The following is a 17,690-nucleotide window of genomic DNA, read 5'->3' on the forward strand; positions in this document are numbered from 1 at the left end:
AGAAAAGTAATATATGAGTGGAAAATATTTTAAAATTACACACTAATTAACAAATAGACACTCCTAACTTTAATATTTATTATTAGTAATTAAATTGAAAAAGAAAATAGATAAATTTCTCCAAAAATATAGCTCTATTTTTCATGGATCTAATTTATTTTATATTATTAAGTTACTAATTTTAAATTCTATATTATTATTATTATTATCTTAAATCTTATGATAATATTTTAGGGATTCCTTTAACCAGTACAAGTTTTTATATATGAAAAAAATCTACTGGGACAATTAATCTTATTAATTAATTATCAGTATTTATTATTTATTTTGTAAGAAAAAAAACCATTCTTAAGAGATTAATTACCGAATTAACAAACATTACACTATATTTATTACAGCGTGCATTGGAAAGCAACCACCAATAAATGGTTGGGAAGAAAATCCCATGATTTACGAAACAACCAAGAGCATAATTAAAGGCGTCCCACTAAAAAGGAACGTAATTAGGCAAAGAAAAAAATTAATTTGATAGTGGGTCCATGCCTCTTTGGACCAAGAAAGCAGCACGATAACCTAGACGAGGACCCACCATGCCCCCAATTCTTTGGTAGCCAAGCCAAGTAGCCAACCCTCTCTAACCGCTTCGAATATCCGAATATAATTTGGATTTTTCAAAACGGTAACGTATGGTGTATGTCAGACTCCTTAGCCCTTCAACCTTCCTAGAGTGCTTCCGGCAGAAGTTGCTAATACCTCATGACATCCGTGTAGGTCCCACACTAACCTCAACACACTCCTATTTATACCCTCCGATTTCACCTAGGTTTTGTTTGAGAGACAGAGCAGCAAAAAACTCTCTCACCTTCTCTCTCTCCCTTTTCCCATCTAGAATCCTCTTTCTAACAACCAGCTTTCCTTTTCACTTTCACTCTCCGAAAAAAAGAAGAACATGGTGATGATTGACAGTAAAGCAAACACAAAAACAGAAACTCTCAAGTTTCTATGTAGTTATAGCGGGAAATTGCTTCCTCGTTCCAGTGACGGCGTTCTCCGTTACGTCGGTGGAATGACCAGAGTTCTTGCCGTCGATCGTTCTATATCCTATGCAGGTTTGTTATTTTTTTCACTATTCAACACATAATTTTTAGGTTAATTTTGATTTAGCTCGATGCTGATTCTTTTTTTTTGTACAGAGTTGATGGTGAAGCTAGGCGAATTCTGTGGATTTTCGGTGGAATTAAGGTGTCCATTACCAAACGGAGACTTGGAGACATTGATTTCGGTAAAATCGGACGAGGAATTAGCCAACTTGATTACCGAATACGATAGATCTTGTCCGGGTTCCAAGATTAGAGCTATATTGTTTCCTCCGAAATCGCTCAAGAAAATCTCTCCTCCGACCTCGAATGCTTCCAGCATCGAGTTTCCACCTACCAAATCAGTTTTTAATCATTACCGATCTGGCAGTTTTTCCCCTCCGATCGGACACAAAGGCCGTCGCTACAGTCCAAGCCGTCCACAAGAACTTCTACGTCATAATCATCGGTGTTGCGGTTATGGGCATTAGTACCTGAAGATTATATTAAATTTCCTAAACGCTGGAGTTAGTCAATTAGTTTATTTTTTTTACAGAAAAGAACAATAGATGATGATGACGACGACGACCGAGAAAAAAAGAGAGTAAATTTGTGTGTGTTTGGAATTATATAAATATGAGAATCAAATCTTTTTTTTTTGCCTCCACCACCAAATACTTAGTCGCCGGACAATATTTTATCCATGGCCTTTAAAAGAGAGGGAGGGGGTTCCGTTGTTTCGCCTGTGTGCCGTTTTAGGCACCGCCCGTCCGTCGGCCATTGAGGACAAATTCAATTTCTTAGTGGACCCTTTGACACGTACAGGTTGAGTGTGTTTTGGTTTGGGACCAATTCTTTGGGCTTAGGAAAAAGAGAAGAAGGTGTAAGCTACTTCCATTTTACTGGTCAAAAATACGCTGTTCTAATTAATTTATTCTTGTTTCTTTGAAGATTTGCAGGTCAAGAAAAGATGGTGGGAATCAGAATGTTTGGTAACTTTGATTGCGGAGCAGCTGAAAAATCACAAATCGACACCTGCGGTTCTGTGATTTCTTCCGCGTACGAGACGGGTAAGAGAACAGCTGGCTGGCTGGGTCATGGTTAAACTAAATAATTAAAATAAGAAACCCATGGACTGCCCTTGCTTTAAAATAATTATTATATTAAACCAACGACGAGTGGAGGAACCAGCTGGAAGGCGTGATGAGACGTGGGGTAAAGAGATTCACTCAAACCGAAAAAACGGGAAGCTTCTATTTAGTCCCTAACTAATACCCGTTCTCAATCGGCTCCCAAACTTATAGATTTCATCAATTCGGTCCCACCATATTCTATACTTCTCAATATGGCCCTTTTGTCGATTTCCCCCAACATTTCCCATATAGAGCGCATATTTATGCAGAACATTATGTGGGAAAGTTGATGAGCGTGAACTAAGGGATTTGTTGATAATATTTTAAAAATATCATGACCAAATCCTCAAAATTTATAATATTAAGGTATAATTGAGGATGGATGTATAATCTAGGGACTAAATCGAGGTTTCTAAGAATGTGATAAATTTCTTGGGAAAGTTAATGAACATATCACGTACCTAATTGAGAAATATTTAAGAACCCAGGGATGGAATTGATAGAATCTATTATTTTGCACTTAATCGAGAAAGAATATATAATTTAAAGACTAAACTAAGTTTTCTATAAAAATAAAACATAACCTCCCTTTTAGAGCCTCAAAAGGTGATATAAAAAGGGGTATTTAAGATTATAGTAATGTTTATTTTTTAAAAAGATATTTTTTATTTATAAATATATTAAAATAATATGTTTTTTTGTTTGTTAAAAATTATTTTTGATATTATTATATGAAAATAATCTAAAAACACCAAAAACTATTAATTTAAAATAAAAAATTAAAATTAAAATTAAAATTTTTTAAAAATACAAAAACAAAAAGACAAAGCTATTTTATTAAAAAATATTAATGTGGCCATGTCAGCATATATGCTCAATATAAAAGTCGTGTTGGCCTGTGGTGGTGCATCATCGTAAGCTCACTACGTTACCTTTCTGCCCTCACAAATGATTACCTAATTTAATTAAAGGAAAAGGGTTGCTATTATTTAATTGAGGGATTTTTTATTTATTTCAAGAACATTATTAAATTAGGTTTTTTCCCCTAATAAGTTGCAGGCTAAAAACTAGATCCTATCTAAATATTGTGATATATATATTCTCCTTTTTCTAAGATGAAGAAAAATGAAAATAAAACATGAAATTTATTATGATAATCATAAAACTCATTGGAAATTAGTTTATCATGGGGTTAACTGTTTATACTGTCTTTGTATTACAAGCAATTAATTAACCAAATTCTTGTATCAATCTAAGTAATAATCAAATCTCTTTTCTAAATACTAATAAAGTATTGATCTAGTTATTAAAATATTATTATATTCCTGCAAGAATGGAACACAAATTCAATTCCCAGAAAATATATTTATTGGAAGAAGCAGCCACAAACCACGAATGAAATTAGTTTTATTTTTTAAAAGAATTTAAAAATATCTGGATAAAAACAAAAAAAATCTCCAATTCTAAATTAATTTGCTTAATATGAGTCATTTGTTAATGATTTCACTAAAAGCATCAAGTAAATTGTAAAATCAAACGACTCATGTCTTTTGATTCCTATGACTTAGTTATTTTTTTTTTCAATTCTTTATAACATAAATAACTATTAAGATTATAAAGGAATAAAGAAATGAAAAAAAATAAAAACTACAGGTTAAATATTATAGAAATTCAAAATTTATTTATTTATTTATAATTTTAATAAGTTTTTTCTATAATAAAAAAAGAAAATAATTATTAATAGAGTCAACGAGCATCATGATGAGCTCTCTCGAAAAGCACTTACCTGATTGCAATATTTTCCAGATTTGGCCGACCTTACCTACTTTGTAAGTAATTTATTTTAAGTCTTGGGTTACTGTTTTTTTTTTTTCATGAAAAAATATCGATATCATTTTGGTAGATGTTCTGAATTTTCAATTGATAGAAAAACTTTGGGTACCGGTTTATTATTTCTTTTGAAGATAATATTCTAATATATAAAATAAATTTAATTATATTCATTTTTTACATATACCCATTATCTCATGATATATACTAGATGATTGATTCGTGCTATGTTATGAGCCATATTAAATTTTTCTTGAATATTAAAAAATATTAAATGTTGCTGATTGTTTTTTTTAATAGAAAAAAAAATTGTGTGAGGATTTACTTGATGTAATCTGGTTGGCTTTACTTGTCCAAAAATAATCCATACAACCCATGAAAATAATATTTGACTAAACAAAATTTTAAGATAATATTTTTTTAATATTAAAATAACAATATATTGAATTGACCTATAATAACTTGAGTTAATGTGTCAAATTCATGACTTCAGTTATGAAACTATGATAAATTATGAACCAAAATAGATAGTAAATCAACCTAATATTTAATGATGAAATTGAAAAAAATCAATTAAAAATGACCCGAATTAACATGTCAAACTTGCAATTCGGGTCATAAGACCGAGATAACCACAAATCCAAGAAAAACATAAAGAGAAAGAAGGAAAACAAAACAATAATAAAGAAGAGAATGAGACAACATACAACCAAAACTTTAAACCATTGGATTTTCCCTACCAACATGAGGTGATCGACACCATTGCTAACATTATAAAAAAAAGGAAAGTTTTGAAGTCTACGGGGTAGGTCACATGCCTCTTGCTGCGAACTATATGGATATAAAGATCTATTAACCCACAATGAAATACATAAACAACACAAAAATTCAAGTTGGATAAAAACCTTAACCCAAAGGTAACCATATACCTAATAAACAAAGGTATTGAAAAAAGAACTTTATAGCAAAACATGAACTTGCAGTATGAAAGACACCATAAGTTCAACTATACCTTAATAAGTTAGTAGCTAATTTTTATCCCAACAAAGAAAAAAAACATTGTTTCAAGCAAAACAAAAATTTATTCAAAACATCATGGATGTTGAATCTTTGCAGCAAAGAAAACAATATATAGTCTTCTTAAATAACCTTAATGGACCCTTATTAGGTTCCAAAAAAATAGATCCATGTTAATAATCAACTAACACAAGCCCAAGTCTTAAAACAATTCTAAAACATTGATTTTAGATCAAAACAAATCCAAACCCAAACGCAAGTCATAAACTGAGCGTTAATATCCAAATAATAAAATAAAACAACAAAAAAGCCTTACCCTATCAATCATTTCCAATATGGCTCTCCCTTTTCTATATCATATCCTCCAAATTTCTTATTATCTTATTAATCCTTTCCATTTATTTTTCACGACTTGAATTTAAAAAGCCTAATTTTCAATTGGTGGAGTCGTGTTGGTGTTCTTTGACATCTTTAGATTTGAAAAATACATTATTGATAAATAAAATTTTATTTTTTCATTTATTCCCTTACGTGTTTACACTCCTTATGTATTTCTCTAAATTAGACTTTTCTCTATAAAATTAAACACATGTTGTCTGTTTCAATTTTATTTTTTTAAAAAAGAGTTAAATGACGTGTTGTTTGTATTACCCAATTTCTGGCCAACGTGGTGGCTTGAAAAATAGGGCCGATGGTCTTTATGACCCAAAAACTGAATTTTTAACCCATTTTATTTACCAGAAACACTTAGAAAACATCATAGGGAACTTGATAAACCCATTTGTGGCCTTAAAAAAAAAAAAATAATCTAAAAACACATCCCAAAACTCGAAATCAACCTAAAACCAAAAATCTTGTCAAGATCAAACATGTTTTTCTTGGCAATTTCAAGGTAAAACCCCCGCTGATATGAGTTCCTCTTATAAAAAAAAACAATTTGACACTAATTTCAACTGTTTTGGTGGTTGTAATTAGTGTTAATAGAAATTTTTTCTTTAGCATTGGATTTCGATGACTTCCTGATCTCATCTCCCCATATCAAGGACCAAAAAATAAGAAAAATAAATTTGAGACCAAAATTGACTTTTCCCTTTAATTTTGGAAACTGAAAGGATCCAATATCTATAATTTGTAAAGTATAAGGACTACAATAAACATATTACCTAAACTCTTAAAGCCACTTGTTCCCTACATGTTTTTTATTTTGGTCCCATATATTTCAATCTCACTCTCCCCTAATAAATTGACCTATAATTTGGTTCAATAAGGGCCAAATTAAAAAAAAATGAAAAAAAAATAACATTGTGAATAGTCTATACATAATGTCATGTGAAAAGATTCATTATTTATTTTGCACAATAAATCCCTCATGCATTTTTTTTTTTAGTTAATAATTAATTATAACTAAAAGGGATCAATGTTTTACTATAGAGTGAATTATTGTAAAATATGAATGCTTTCACTGTGGATTGCATTGTTTGGTACTATAAAGTGAATTACTGTAGACTGTGAGGGATTTTACTATGGATTGCACTATTTGGAAGTACTGTAGATTGTGAATGATTTCATTATGGATTGCACTGTTTAGGTTTACTTTTTGCTAAAAGCATTGTGAATTGAAGTGGTTTAATGACAAAGCTATTCTTTTCATAGAGAGTTGTAAAGATTGCATGGGGGTGATGTTGTCTTTTTTGTTGGGAGAAAATTGTTAGTTTGGGTTTGGGTAGGGCTACATGCCCCAATCTGCAGACACTTAGCGTTGGCTACCAGGCCCTGGGCGCTAGGGCCAGACCTACGCGCCTGGTTGCAAACCTAGGTAAGGGGGTTTGAAAACTCGAGCGCCTAGGGCCAGACCTACGCGCCTGGTTGCAAACCTAGGTAAGGGGGTTTGAAAACTCGAGCGCCTAGGGTTTGTAGTACCGTGCGTTGGATCCTGTGTCAGGACCCAAGGCTCTTAGGTTTCTAAATATAATTATTTATATTATAATATAATTATTTTTATTATAATTAAAAGTGTTGATATAAAAAATATTATTAGTTGTCTTATGAATATTATTGTTTTTGTTATAATTAAAAGTGTTGATATAAAAAATATTATTATTTGTATTAGAAATATTATTGTTTTTATTATAATTAAAATAATTAATATAATACTTTTTAAATCTGAAAAAATATTATTAATATTGAAAAAAACATATTTTATTTGAAGGGTATAATTATAATAATAATTATTATTATTAATAATAAATTTGAAAAACTATTATTGCTATTGAAGAAAAATTATAAATTTGATTTAAAGGGATTAAAAACTTTAAAAACTTAGGTCAGACGAGTTTAATAATATTATAAATATTATTATATTATTAAATTTGAAATAAATATTATTACTATAAAAAAAAACATAGAATTGATTTGAAGGAAAAAAATCAATTATTATTATTATTAACTTGGTCAAAAATCCCCTTTCAGACCCAAGAAACTTGGGGTTGGAAAAGGGCGCCCCACCGAAGTTGCTTGGGTGTGGCATGAGCAAAGACTCAAATTCCTTAGATCTTGCAGCCTCGCCTGACCAAAGACTATGTATCATGCGTAAGGATCCAATTCTCATAGGTCCTGTGTCAAGACCCAAATCCCTTGGGTCAATCATTAAGACCCAAATATCTTGGATTTTACAGCCCTACTTGACCCAAGGCTAATTGGTCCTGAAGTCATAACCCAATTCTTTTGGGTCTTGCGTCAGGATTCAATTCTCTTAGGTCAGTCGTCTATTGGGTCTCAAACCCAAGAGAATTGGATCCCGTCGCCGGATATGTTAGCTTAGGACCTAAAACTGGATCCAAGCAAATTGAATCCCCTAACAAGATCCAATTCTCGTAGGTCAGCCTTGAACCTAATTCTCTTGAGTCCTAGTATCAGGATTCAAGCTTAGACAATGTTTGACATTGTGGTTGGAAAGTGTTTTTGAAAATTTTGGATTTTTTTATTTTAAATTAATATGTTTTTTTTATGTGTTCAGATTATTTTTATGTGCTGATGTCAAAAATAAATTTTTTTAAATAAAAAAAATATTATTTTAATATGTTTTGGAATAAAATACACTTTAAAAAATAACCATTATTATATTCTTAAATATGTTTTTTATGAGTATGGTGTCAAGAGCAATTTTTTTAGATTTATTGTAAAATTTAATTTTTTTAGTTCTTAAATTTTTATAATATTTTTTTATAAAAATAGAAAGTAAATTGGCAGCAGCTTAGCCCACGTAACTAGCCCACGTAACTAGTAGATAACTATAACTCGCACAGTAGTACTTGTACGAAACCAGGAGTGATCGAAAAGATTGAGGAAGCACCAAAGAACAACAAAGCTGAGATAACAGTTACGCAAAGGCTAAAGAATGGCTCGTCATCGTCATTGAATTCCAAACCAACCGCCTCTTAAATTTCTGCTTCCAATTTCCTGCATTTCCTCTTTCAATATTCTAACAGGTAAATCGTCTCGTGTCATATATCTCCCATGTCCACGTTTCCCTCAGCCTCGAACCAAATGCCATCTTCACAATATTCCTCCTCTTTTTAATACTAATCTCGCAAAACCAGGACCGAAAATCTTTGCTTCCTTCTTTCAACATTTGGAAACTCAAATCTCTTCAAATCCCATTTCAGTTCTCCACTCTCAAAGGAGGATTGGACTTTTAATTAAAGCCAGCCAGCCATGAGGTTATATGTTTACGTCTTGCAAGGCAAAGACTTGGCTGTGAAGGACACTTACTTTATACTTCAAGTTGGTAAACACAAGTCGAAGACTAGAGTTTTCAGAAACAACTCAAATCCTGTATGGAATGAGGAGTTTGTTTTCAAGGTTAATGGTAATAATGATCATCAAGAGTTGGTTGTCTCTGTCTTTAATCATGATGATGATGATGATTTTGGCAGCTTCTTTAATGGCTCTGGGGATTTAGTGGGTCGGGTTCAGATTCCTGTTTGGTCTGTTGCAGCAGAGCAGAATCAGACCTTGCCACCTACTTGGTTCTCGCTTGAAAAGCCCATGACTGGCAAGTTTATCAATATGGATAGTGGTTAGTGTCGTTACCTCCAGATTTTTATTAAAGTGTTCGTTATTGGAATATTTATTGAAATTGTGTTTGGTTTAAGCAAAAGATGAAACTTGCACTTGCTTGCGTGAGGATGAAATACTGAAATTTTGAGGATCCATTTTTCTTGGTGTTATGAAACAAGTGATGATGTGCATTGATGATGATAAAGAAGAATTTTATTATTTGAGTGAGAATTCCTACTTCAATTACCAACACATTGATTGGATTTTTTTTTTTTTCATTTTTTGGAGAATAATTTGTTGAGCCTGGACCCTTCACATAGGATTTTAGGTTGTTTCGTTCTGTTTTCTTATACATTGACAGAGACTGATTGTAAATTATAATTAAATTCATTTATTGATTCTCCCTAGGATGATTTTCCTTCCCTCCAGTGATTGTTTAACTTCAGATTTACCAGGCAATCAATTCTGTGATAATTTTTGGGTGAACATGATAGGCAATTTTTTCCTTGTATTTCTGTTTAGTCTGTTGAAATTCATCTAGTCTTGACGGTGGTGCATATGTAATTTTAGGTTAAGAATGCATGATTTGTCATGTTAGGTGCAATGGAGGCCTCAATTTTATAAATGACAATTTTCCTACGTGCACAGGGAAAATTCTTCTCGGTCTCTCCCTGAGCAGAAAATGCGACAAATCTTCTACAAACCACTTTGTTTATGAAAACTCAAATGTTAACGAGGACTATAAAGAATCTGAAGGACCATGCATATCATCTCATGGCATGCATGGCTGTAAAGCTCCTCGTGTCAAGATAGCAGAAGGGAAGAAGTTAATGAAGACCATCGTGAGTCGTTTGGAGAGGGTTTTCAATAAGCATGAGGAAAATTCAAGAACTGATGATTCTTCAGAGTTAACTAGTGCTTCTTCTGATTGTGAGGATTGTGATCATTCATCAAGTTGTAGTTTCGTAGAAGGATTGGAGATCATGAGTTCAAGAGATAATGAACAAGAAATGCCTGAAAACCTCCAGGGTGGTATTCTTCTTGATAAAATATATGTTGTCCCCTCGTGGGATCTCAATATGTTTCTTTTTGCACCCAATTCACTGTTTATGAAGGACCTAGAAGAGCTGCAGGGAACAACAGATGCTGAGGAGGGGCCTTGGAAATGGAAATCAGCAGACATGTCTCATTTGACGCGAACTGTTTCCTATACAAAAGCTGCAGCAAAGTTAGTTAAGTCCGTTAAAGCTACCGAGGAGCAAACCTATATAAAAGCAGATGGAAAAGAATTTGCAGTATTGACAAATGTTAGCACTCCAGAAGTTCCATATGGAAATACATTCAACATTGAGTTGCTATACAAGATACTGCCTGGTCCAGAAATATCTTCAGGAGAAGCATCTTCCCGCCTTTTAATATCATGGGGAATTAATTTCTGTAAAAGCACAATGATGAAAGGTATGATTGAAGGAGGAGCGAGGCAGGGACTGAAGGAGAGTTTTGATCAGTTTGCCAACTTGTTGGCTCAGAATTTCGAGACCATGGATTCTATGGATTCATCAAACAAGGACCATATGCTGGCAAAGTTGGAAGCAGCACACCAGTCAGAATGGCAATTGGCATCAGATTACTTTTGGAATTTCACAGCTGTGTCCACCATTTTTATGATTTTATACGTAGTTGTGCATATTTTTTTCTGTGAGCCACGCATAGTCCAAGGTTTGGAATTTAATGGTCTTGATTTACCAGACAGTTTTGGACAGCTCATCACTTGTGCAATTTTAGTCATTCAATTGGAACGAGTTTGTAACATGATGAAACACTTCATACAAGCTAGGATTCAAAGAGGTAAATCTTGTTCTACCTGCTTGTATCTTGTTTCAAACTTTTGTCTAAACCACCCTGAAACTGTTATCACTCATGTAACTCCATCCTAGGATTCGTTTAATTTGTTAACTATTTCATAGGCAGTGACCACGGTGTCAGAGCCCAAGGTGAAGGATGGGTTCTTACTGTGGCATTAATTGAAGGCACCAATTTACCATCCTTGGATTCGACAGGGTTGTCAGATCCTTATGTAGTGTTGACCTGTAATGGTAAAAGAAGAACAAGTTCTATACAGCTTCATGCGAGTGATCCCCAATGGAATGGTAAGGTGTTTTTCTTCTGAGGATTATTTGCGTATGTTTTTTTATAATTACATGTGCAAACCATGTTTGAAGCTACATAATGCAGAAATACTAGAGTTTGATGCAATGGATGAACCACCCTCGGTTCTAGATGTGGAAGTTTTTGATTTTGACGGTCCATTTGACCAGGCCACCTCACTCGGGCATTCTGAGATAATGTTTTTGAAGCACACATCAGCTGAACTAGCAGACATGTGGATTCCCCTTGAGGGAAAGCTCTCGCAGCCTTCACAGTCAAAGCTACACTTGCGAATATTTATAGATAACGACAAAGGTGTTGAGACTGTGAAGGAGTACTTAACAAAGATGGAGAAGGAAGTTGGGAAGAAGGTAAACACCAAAGATATCTGTTGGAATTACTTTTAAAGGGAACTTTCTCATCATCCATGTGTAGTTAACTGCTTCAAACTTGGATTAGAGAGTTTATTATGTCTCCTTGACACCTCATATCTAAAGTTCATAAGATTCTTGAGTCAAAGAGAGAAAAAAAACATGGTATAGGATTGCATTAATGAATCTGCATTCTTATTGCCTTTCATTTCTATTAGAGAAATGTGATCTAAATTATATCTCACATTGTCGCAGTTGAACTTACCATCACCTCACAAGAATTCGACTTTCCAGAAATTGTTTGGGTTGCCACCAGAAGAATTTCTCATCAATGATTTTACATGCCAACTGAAGAGGAAAATGCCTTTGCAGGTGCGAGTTACGGTTTCCATTTCTACTTCTTCACTCTTAAAAGCAATTGATTATTAGGCTATTGTAATTTAATTAGTTCGTTTTGTTTAAATATAATAAATATATAAGTTGGTAGCATGATGTGAAACCACTGTAAGATCGGCAAAACTGCTGATGACCTCTTTACTAAAATCCTAAAACGTTATTTATTTTATAAAATTTTCAAATAACACCTATAATTGCCTAACCTTGCTATTTATAATAGTAACATGTTAGATAAACTTAAAATTTATGCAGAACACATTGGATGATCATGCATACATACTAGGCTTGCTAATTTATTTCCAAAATACCTATGGCTTGATGCTGAGATGTCTCTTAAATGCAGGGAAGGCTTTTTCTGTCTGCAAGAATTCTTGGTTTTTATGCCAATTTGTTTGGACATAAAACAAATTTCTTCATTCTCTGGGAGGATATCGAAGACATCCAAGTGCATCCTCCATCACTATCATCCGTGGGGAGTCCCTTTCTGGTCATAATTCTGCGAATGGGAAGAGGTCTTCATGCAAGACGTTGGGCGAAATCACAAGATGAAGAAGGCAGGCTAAGATACCACTTCCAATCATTTATTTCATTCAACATTGCAAGCAGGTTCGGTGAGACGAATAATCTCTTGACTCGAAATGGTACATTTCTTTTATTGGAGCTGATGTGATTCACCATGTTGTATCAATAGGACAATCATGGCCTTGTGGAAAACAAAAACAATGATCCCTGAGCATAAAACACAACTTGCTGAAGAACAGCCTCGAGATGAAGAAAAACGGTCCATCATGCTTGAAGACTATGGATGCTTTGTGAGTGCTGAAGAAGTAAAGATGCCCAAGATTTTCTCTGCTGAACTTCCTTTTAGTGTAAGAAAACAATTCCTGTCTCATTCACCTCGCCATTTCATTTGTAACTATTGAATCAAGTAGAGGAGCGTTTCATCAGAAATTTGTCTCATGAACTAGCATTAAGACCACAAAACAGATGAGGATTATACATGTGGCTTCTCTTATTATATTTGCTTGCAACTTAAACTATAAGGTTGATACCTAGTGAGACTCGGATTAGGACTCTTCATGTAGAATATTTCTGATATGATGGCTAAGAGTTGACATTCAAGCCTTGTAATGATAATTCTGCATATACCTTTCAGAATCGAGTTAAGATTCAGCATTTATGTTTAGCTACTTGTGATACTGGTGCTGAAGCCTGTGGTGATGTTGCCAGGTAGAATCTCTGATGGAAATGTTTGATGGAGGAAAGATGGAGCACGAAGTCATGGAAAAATCTGGACGTCTTAGCTATGCAACTACACCTTGGGAGTCAGTAAAGCCTGGAGTTTTTGAACGGAAAATCACGTACAGATTCAAACACCATATTTCAATCTTTGGAGGGGAAGTCACCTGCACACAACATAAATCCCCGCTTGAAAATGATGAAGGGTGGACTGTTAATGAGCTCACGGTGATCCATGATGTCCCATTTGCTGACTACTTCCATGTATGATGTCTCCTTAGTATACAGACGTTAACGGCTAACACGAGTCATTTATTTGTTCTGGTTCTCTCCTTGATCTTGGTTTTCGTTCCCTGTCTGCAGGTCAATCTTCGGTACCAGATCGAGAAATCCTCCCTTGCTCATTGTGCATGCAAGTGTGGTGTTTATGTTGGGATCACCTGGTTGAAAAGCACCAAGTTCCAACAAAGAATCACTCGAAACATAACTGATAAATTCACACAGATAATGAAGGAGGTATTTGAATTGATCAAGAGGGAGAAACTTTTTGCGAATCATGATCAACATCCCTTTCGACACGAAGATGCTACAATGCGTATTTGATACTCTCTTTAATATATATTTATACATGGCTCTTTCTTTCTTTTTTTTTCTTTCAACTAGCACCAAATTCAAGGTGGCAAAAGTTGGACCTTGGATCATCTTAAATCCCTCTAGAGCTATGGATATGTCTAATCCAAAACAAGTATTATGAATACGGAATCCTAGAGTATGATGCGTCCTTGTCCTTCATTAATTAGTTTTTTACGTAAGGTTTTATATCAAGTAATAGGCATACTTTATTCGGACTATTTTTTTTCCTTAATCTCTCTCTCTATCGAGAATATCACCTTTTGTTTTTCACTAATACTATATTTATATAAGAGAAATAAATAAGAAAAAGCTACAACATTCGAATTCCCTCAGTTGTCAATCTAAAATAAATTAAATGTACACCTAACTACTTCAAAAAAGTTTGTCACTCATTTTAAATGTTTTTTAAAAACCTCATTGTTTATGTCCAGGGAAAGAACGAAGAAAGAAGTATATATATAATATATTTGTTAGACTTATTAGCGAAAGTGAAAACATTAGTGATGTTACGAACCCGAAGCATATCATTTTTATTTATTTATATTTATACTAAATAGGATCAACTCTAATTAGTTTATTGATATCATTATAATAATATTTAAATAAAAACATCATATCTTATGACATATGATATATGATTTCGCAACTAAGTAAAAACTCTAATTTTTCATTTAAGTTGTCATAATAATTAATTTTTCATTTAAGACACATTCAATGATGAGATATTCTTTGTAATACTAAATCTTTCTTTCAAGACCCAAAGATAGAAATTTTAATGTACTAGTATTTGCACCTATGTTGAACACTTGCTGATACTTAACAACTTTTAATAGTCAAAGAAAAAACACAACTAATGCAAAACCTTAGAGTTATTAATTATTAAACACTTAAATATGCTTTAAACCATGCGGTGAATTGTTCTTCTTGTAATTGAAACAATTGAGCTTTAAAAACATTTAGATTTTGACATAACAAAAATTGATATTACTGCCTTAAAGAAGTTATTGAATTAGTGCAATTATCAATCTTATAATTTAGTATAATTAATGAGAATTCCATATGATTGAAAAACTTACTTATTCAATAAAAAATTTTAATTCATCATAGTTAAGTAATATATAATTATGTGCTTGTCTAAATTCAAAGTATGTCAGCTATCTTCTCCTCACTGATTTTTTTGATAAAGTCATTCATGATGATAAAATATTGATAAATTCTCACTCAAAGACAATTCACTACCACCACAATTTCTGGGAATGCAATTGCTTCTTGTTCTCAAGTAAATCTCAAAATAACACAAGATAAATATAAATCTATTTAAGTTTTGTATATTGAAGCCTCAACATAATCTTTGTTTTTAACTTTTTTCTTAAAGTTGAATAAGTATATGCATAAAATTTATTAAAGATTAATAATTGAATGTTGAAAAAAATAATGGATAATTATTTAGGATGTCATCCATTACCTTTTGAATGGATACATTTATCTATATTACATATGAACTCTTAACTTTGCCTTGTATCATTTTAAGTTTGTAAATGGTCTTAATGAAGTTCATTTCAAGTTGCTCCATGTGTTAGGTATGAAACTTATTAAAAAATATATCTCTAAAAAAATGACTAATCTTAAGAGTGCATCATGTCACTTTGGTAATAAATCCTGAAAAGAAATATGAATAAAAATTTGCATAAACACATGGTAGCCATTAATCTTCATCCCATACAATATGCTTTCCTTATATTCATTAATTTAGAATTTTTTTTGCATAATCATTAGGAAATCACAAACTCTTTAGCCATTTATAGAGAATAAATTGCCTATTATTATCTAAGGTGAATGTGACTTTGGTTTTTACAACATAAAACCCATCATTAATCAACTTCATATTCTCATGATCACAATACGAAGGTAAATCCAATATAACTTTCATCTTGTCATTTTTTTTCACTTTCACTTCTCATGATCATGCTAAAAGTATTGTCAAACACATTCTTTTCAGTATGTATGACATTCAAATTCTGATAGATGATATTAATTTTTCAATAAGAAAGCTCCCAAAAAATATTTCGCTTGATCTAATTATGAGTTATACCAAAACTAGAGAACTTTTGTCTCCTTAAATGAAAAAAAAAAAAACAATGTCTTCATATTTAAAAACTTCATATATAAATAACCAAACACATTAGATACATCAAATATCAAAAACTTATGTAAAGTAAGATTTGGAACTAATAACTTACAAATACTAAAATGATAATAAAATATACCAATAGCAAATTCAACAATTTATTAAAAATAAATCACAATTAACCTACACAAACCAACTAATAATTTACAACATCAACTTAATAATCCATCATCTTTTAAATTCTAAAGTAACTCAATTCTTCCAATGTAGAAAAATATAATTCGTAATCTAATAATTATCAATTATTTTATAAGTTGAAACATACTTAACCCTAATTGTTATCAATTCTAAACAGACTCATTATATCTTTGCATTAAATGCAACTTAAGTTTTATTGATTTGATCTAGCTTTGATTAGGGTAAGTTAGTAGAGATGGGAGGGTGTGTCTTTTGAAATTCATCAGTTTATCTTTCCTTGGTAGGTTTTAATGAAAGAAACATTATGTATAATTCTATATTGTATTAGATTATGTAGTCATACAAACTTATCAAAAGTTATCTGATTTGATCTAAACTCTATATACAACTTGCTACAATCAATAAGAAAAAACAATCATCCAATCTCCATGTAAGACAAAAAAAGTCCTTTTTTTTAGAAAAATTAAAAAAAATACATAGTTTTTTCTCTTACTCATTATCTTCTATGATTTTGTTATTCTTTTCTTGTTTTAGTTGTTCATCTTCTAAAATCTTAGGCTTTTGAGTTTTAGATATATTTCTCTCATCCCTAATTACATCGTCCATTAAGTCTTCAAATGACTTGATACATGATTTTTTTCTCTCTCTCACCATCATTTTTAATTTTATCATCCTCTAGTTACCTTTATTTTCCTTGCTCATCTTTTAAAATATAAGGCTTATGTTTTTCAGATATAGTTTTCCCATCTTTAATTCCATTGTTCATTGAATCTTCAAGTAGCTTTCTCTCTCGAGCCCTTGGCCATATCAACTTGTTGTTTATAGGAATAATAAGTATAATAAAACATATCAAAATTATCATATGCAAGCTTAAACCATATAAACTCTCCATGAATAGAAAATGGATAATCAATAACACATTAGGCAAATAATTTTCCACCCTTACCACTTGCTACCCATCCTATTAAGAAAAGTAATATGTTTTCTAACTTTTTTTAAAAAAATAGAAACCAGGCTTGCTCTAGTTATCTATGCTTTTCCTTATATGTTAAATCTTTTTATTTTTTTCTATTACAATTATATAATATAAATTGTATCCTTATCTTCCTTTTAATATTAGCCTTCATATTTAATCAGCCCAACCAATAAATTTATGAGTGTGGGGATAAAATATATGTAACGGTGAAAATTAGAATAAGAAATTACTCATTAGATATTTTCATTAAATGAAGCTTGAGTCTTATTGATTTGTTATAACTTCGACCAAGATAGGTAAATAGGGATGGAAAAGTGTATCATTTGAAATTCTTCGGTTTATCTTTCCTAATGAAAAAAATCAATTTAAGTTGTTAAACTAAACTTGTGAACAATTCTCTATTATATTAGATTATGTAGTCATGGAGACTTATTAATAGTCATCTAATTTGATCTAAATTATTTATGCAGCCTTTTACTCTCGATA

At 32.0% G+C, this 17,690-nt stretch overlaps 2 protein-coding genes across 2 annotated transcripts; both read left to right on the forward strand.

Annotated features, from left to right (window-relative positions):
* Positions 1 to 820: 820 nt before the first annotated feature.
* Positions 821 to 1,734, forward strand: LOC118057437 (RAF-like serine/threonine-protein kinase PRAF). Its single transcript, XM_035070012.2, has 2 exons — positions 821 to 1,109; positions 1,194 to 1,734. Exons 1-2 carry the CDS (start codon positions 950 to 952, stop codon positions 1,565 to 1,567), a joined length of 534 nt encoding a protein of 177 aa, XP_034925903.1. The 5' UTR covers positions 821 to 949; the 3' UTR covers positions 1,568 to 1,734.
* Positions 1,735 to 8,372: 6,638 nt separating this feature from the next.
* LOC118057436 (C2 and GRAM domain-containing protein At5g50170) lies at positions 8,373 to 13,917 on the forward strand. Its single transcript, XM_035070011.2, has 9 exons — positions 8,373 to 9,134; positions 9,764 to 10,963; positions 11,083 to 11,265; positions 11,351 to 11,634; positions 11,890 to 12,006; positions 12,374 to 12,636; positions 12,722 to 12,899; positions 13,261 to 13,533; positions 13,633 to 13,917. The coding sequence occupies exons 1-9, from the start codon at positions 8,771 to 8,773 to the stop codon at positions 13,870 to 13,872; spliced, it is 3,102 nt and encodes a 1,033-aa protein (XP_034925902.1). The 5' UTR covers positions 8,373 to 8,770; the 3' UTR covers positions 13,873 to 13,917.
* The last annotated feature ends 3,773 nt before the right edge of the window (positions 13,918 to 17,690 follow it).

Source organism: Populus alba, chromosome 15 (genome assembly GCF_005239225.2).
Source record: "Populus alba chromosome 15, ASM523922v2, whole genome shotgun sequence".
NCBI lineage: Eukaryota > Viridiplantae > Streptophyta > Magnoliopsida > Malpighiales > Salicaceae > Populus > Populus alba.

What these genes read in the sequence shown, in the direction of transcription:
- LOC118057437 (XM_035070012.2), top strand. Translation starts at nt 950, where the DNA reads ATGGTGATGATTGACAGTAAAGCAAACACAAAAACAGAAACTCTCAAG. An exon ending in TCGTTCTATATCCTATGCAG is followed by an intron (nt 1,110 to 1,193) that starts GTTTGTTATTTT and finishes TTTTTTGTACAG; the next exon opens with AGTTGATGGTGAAGCTAGGC.
- LOC118057436 (XM_035070011.2), top strand. Translation starts at nt 8,771, where the DNA reads ATGAGGTTATATGTTTACGTCTTGCAAGGCAAAGACTTGGCTGTGAAG. An exon ending in TCATTCAACATTGCAAGCAG is followed by an intron (nt 12,637 to 12,721) that starts GTTCGGTGAGAC and finishes TTGTATCAATAG; the next exon opens with GACAATCATGGCCTTGTGGA. An exon ending in CTGCTGAACTTCCTTTTAGT is followed by an intron (nt 12,900 to 13,260) that starts GTAAGAAAACAA and finishes TGATGTTGCCAG; the next exon opens with GTAGAATCTCTGATGGAAAT.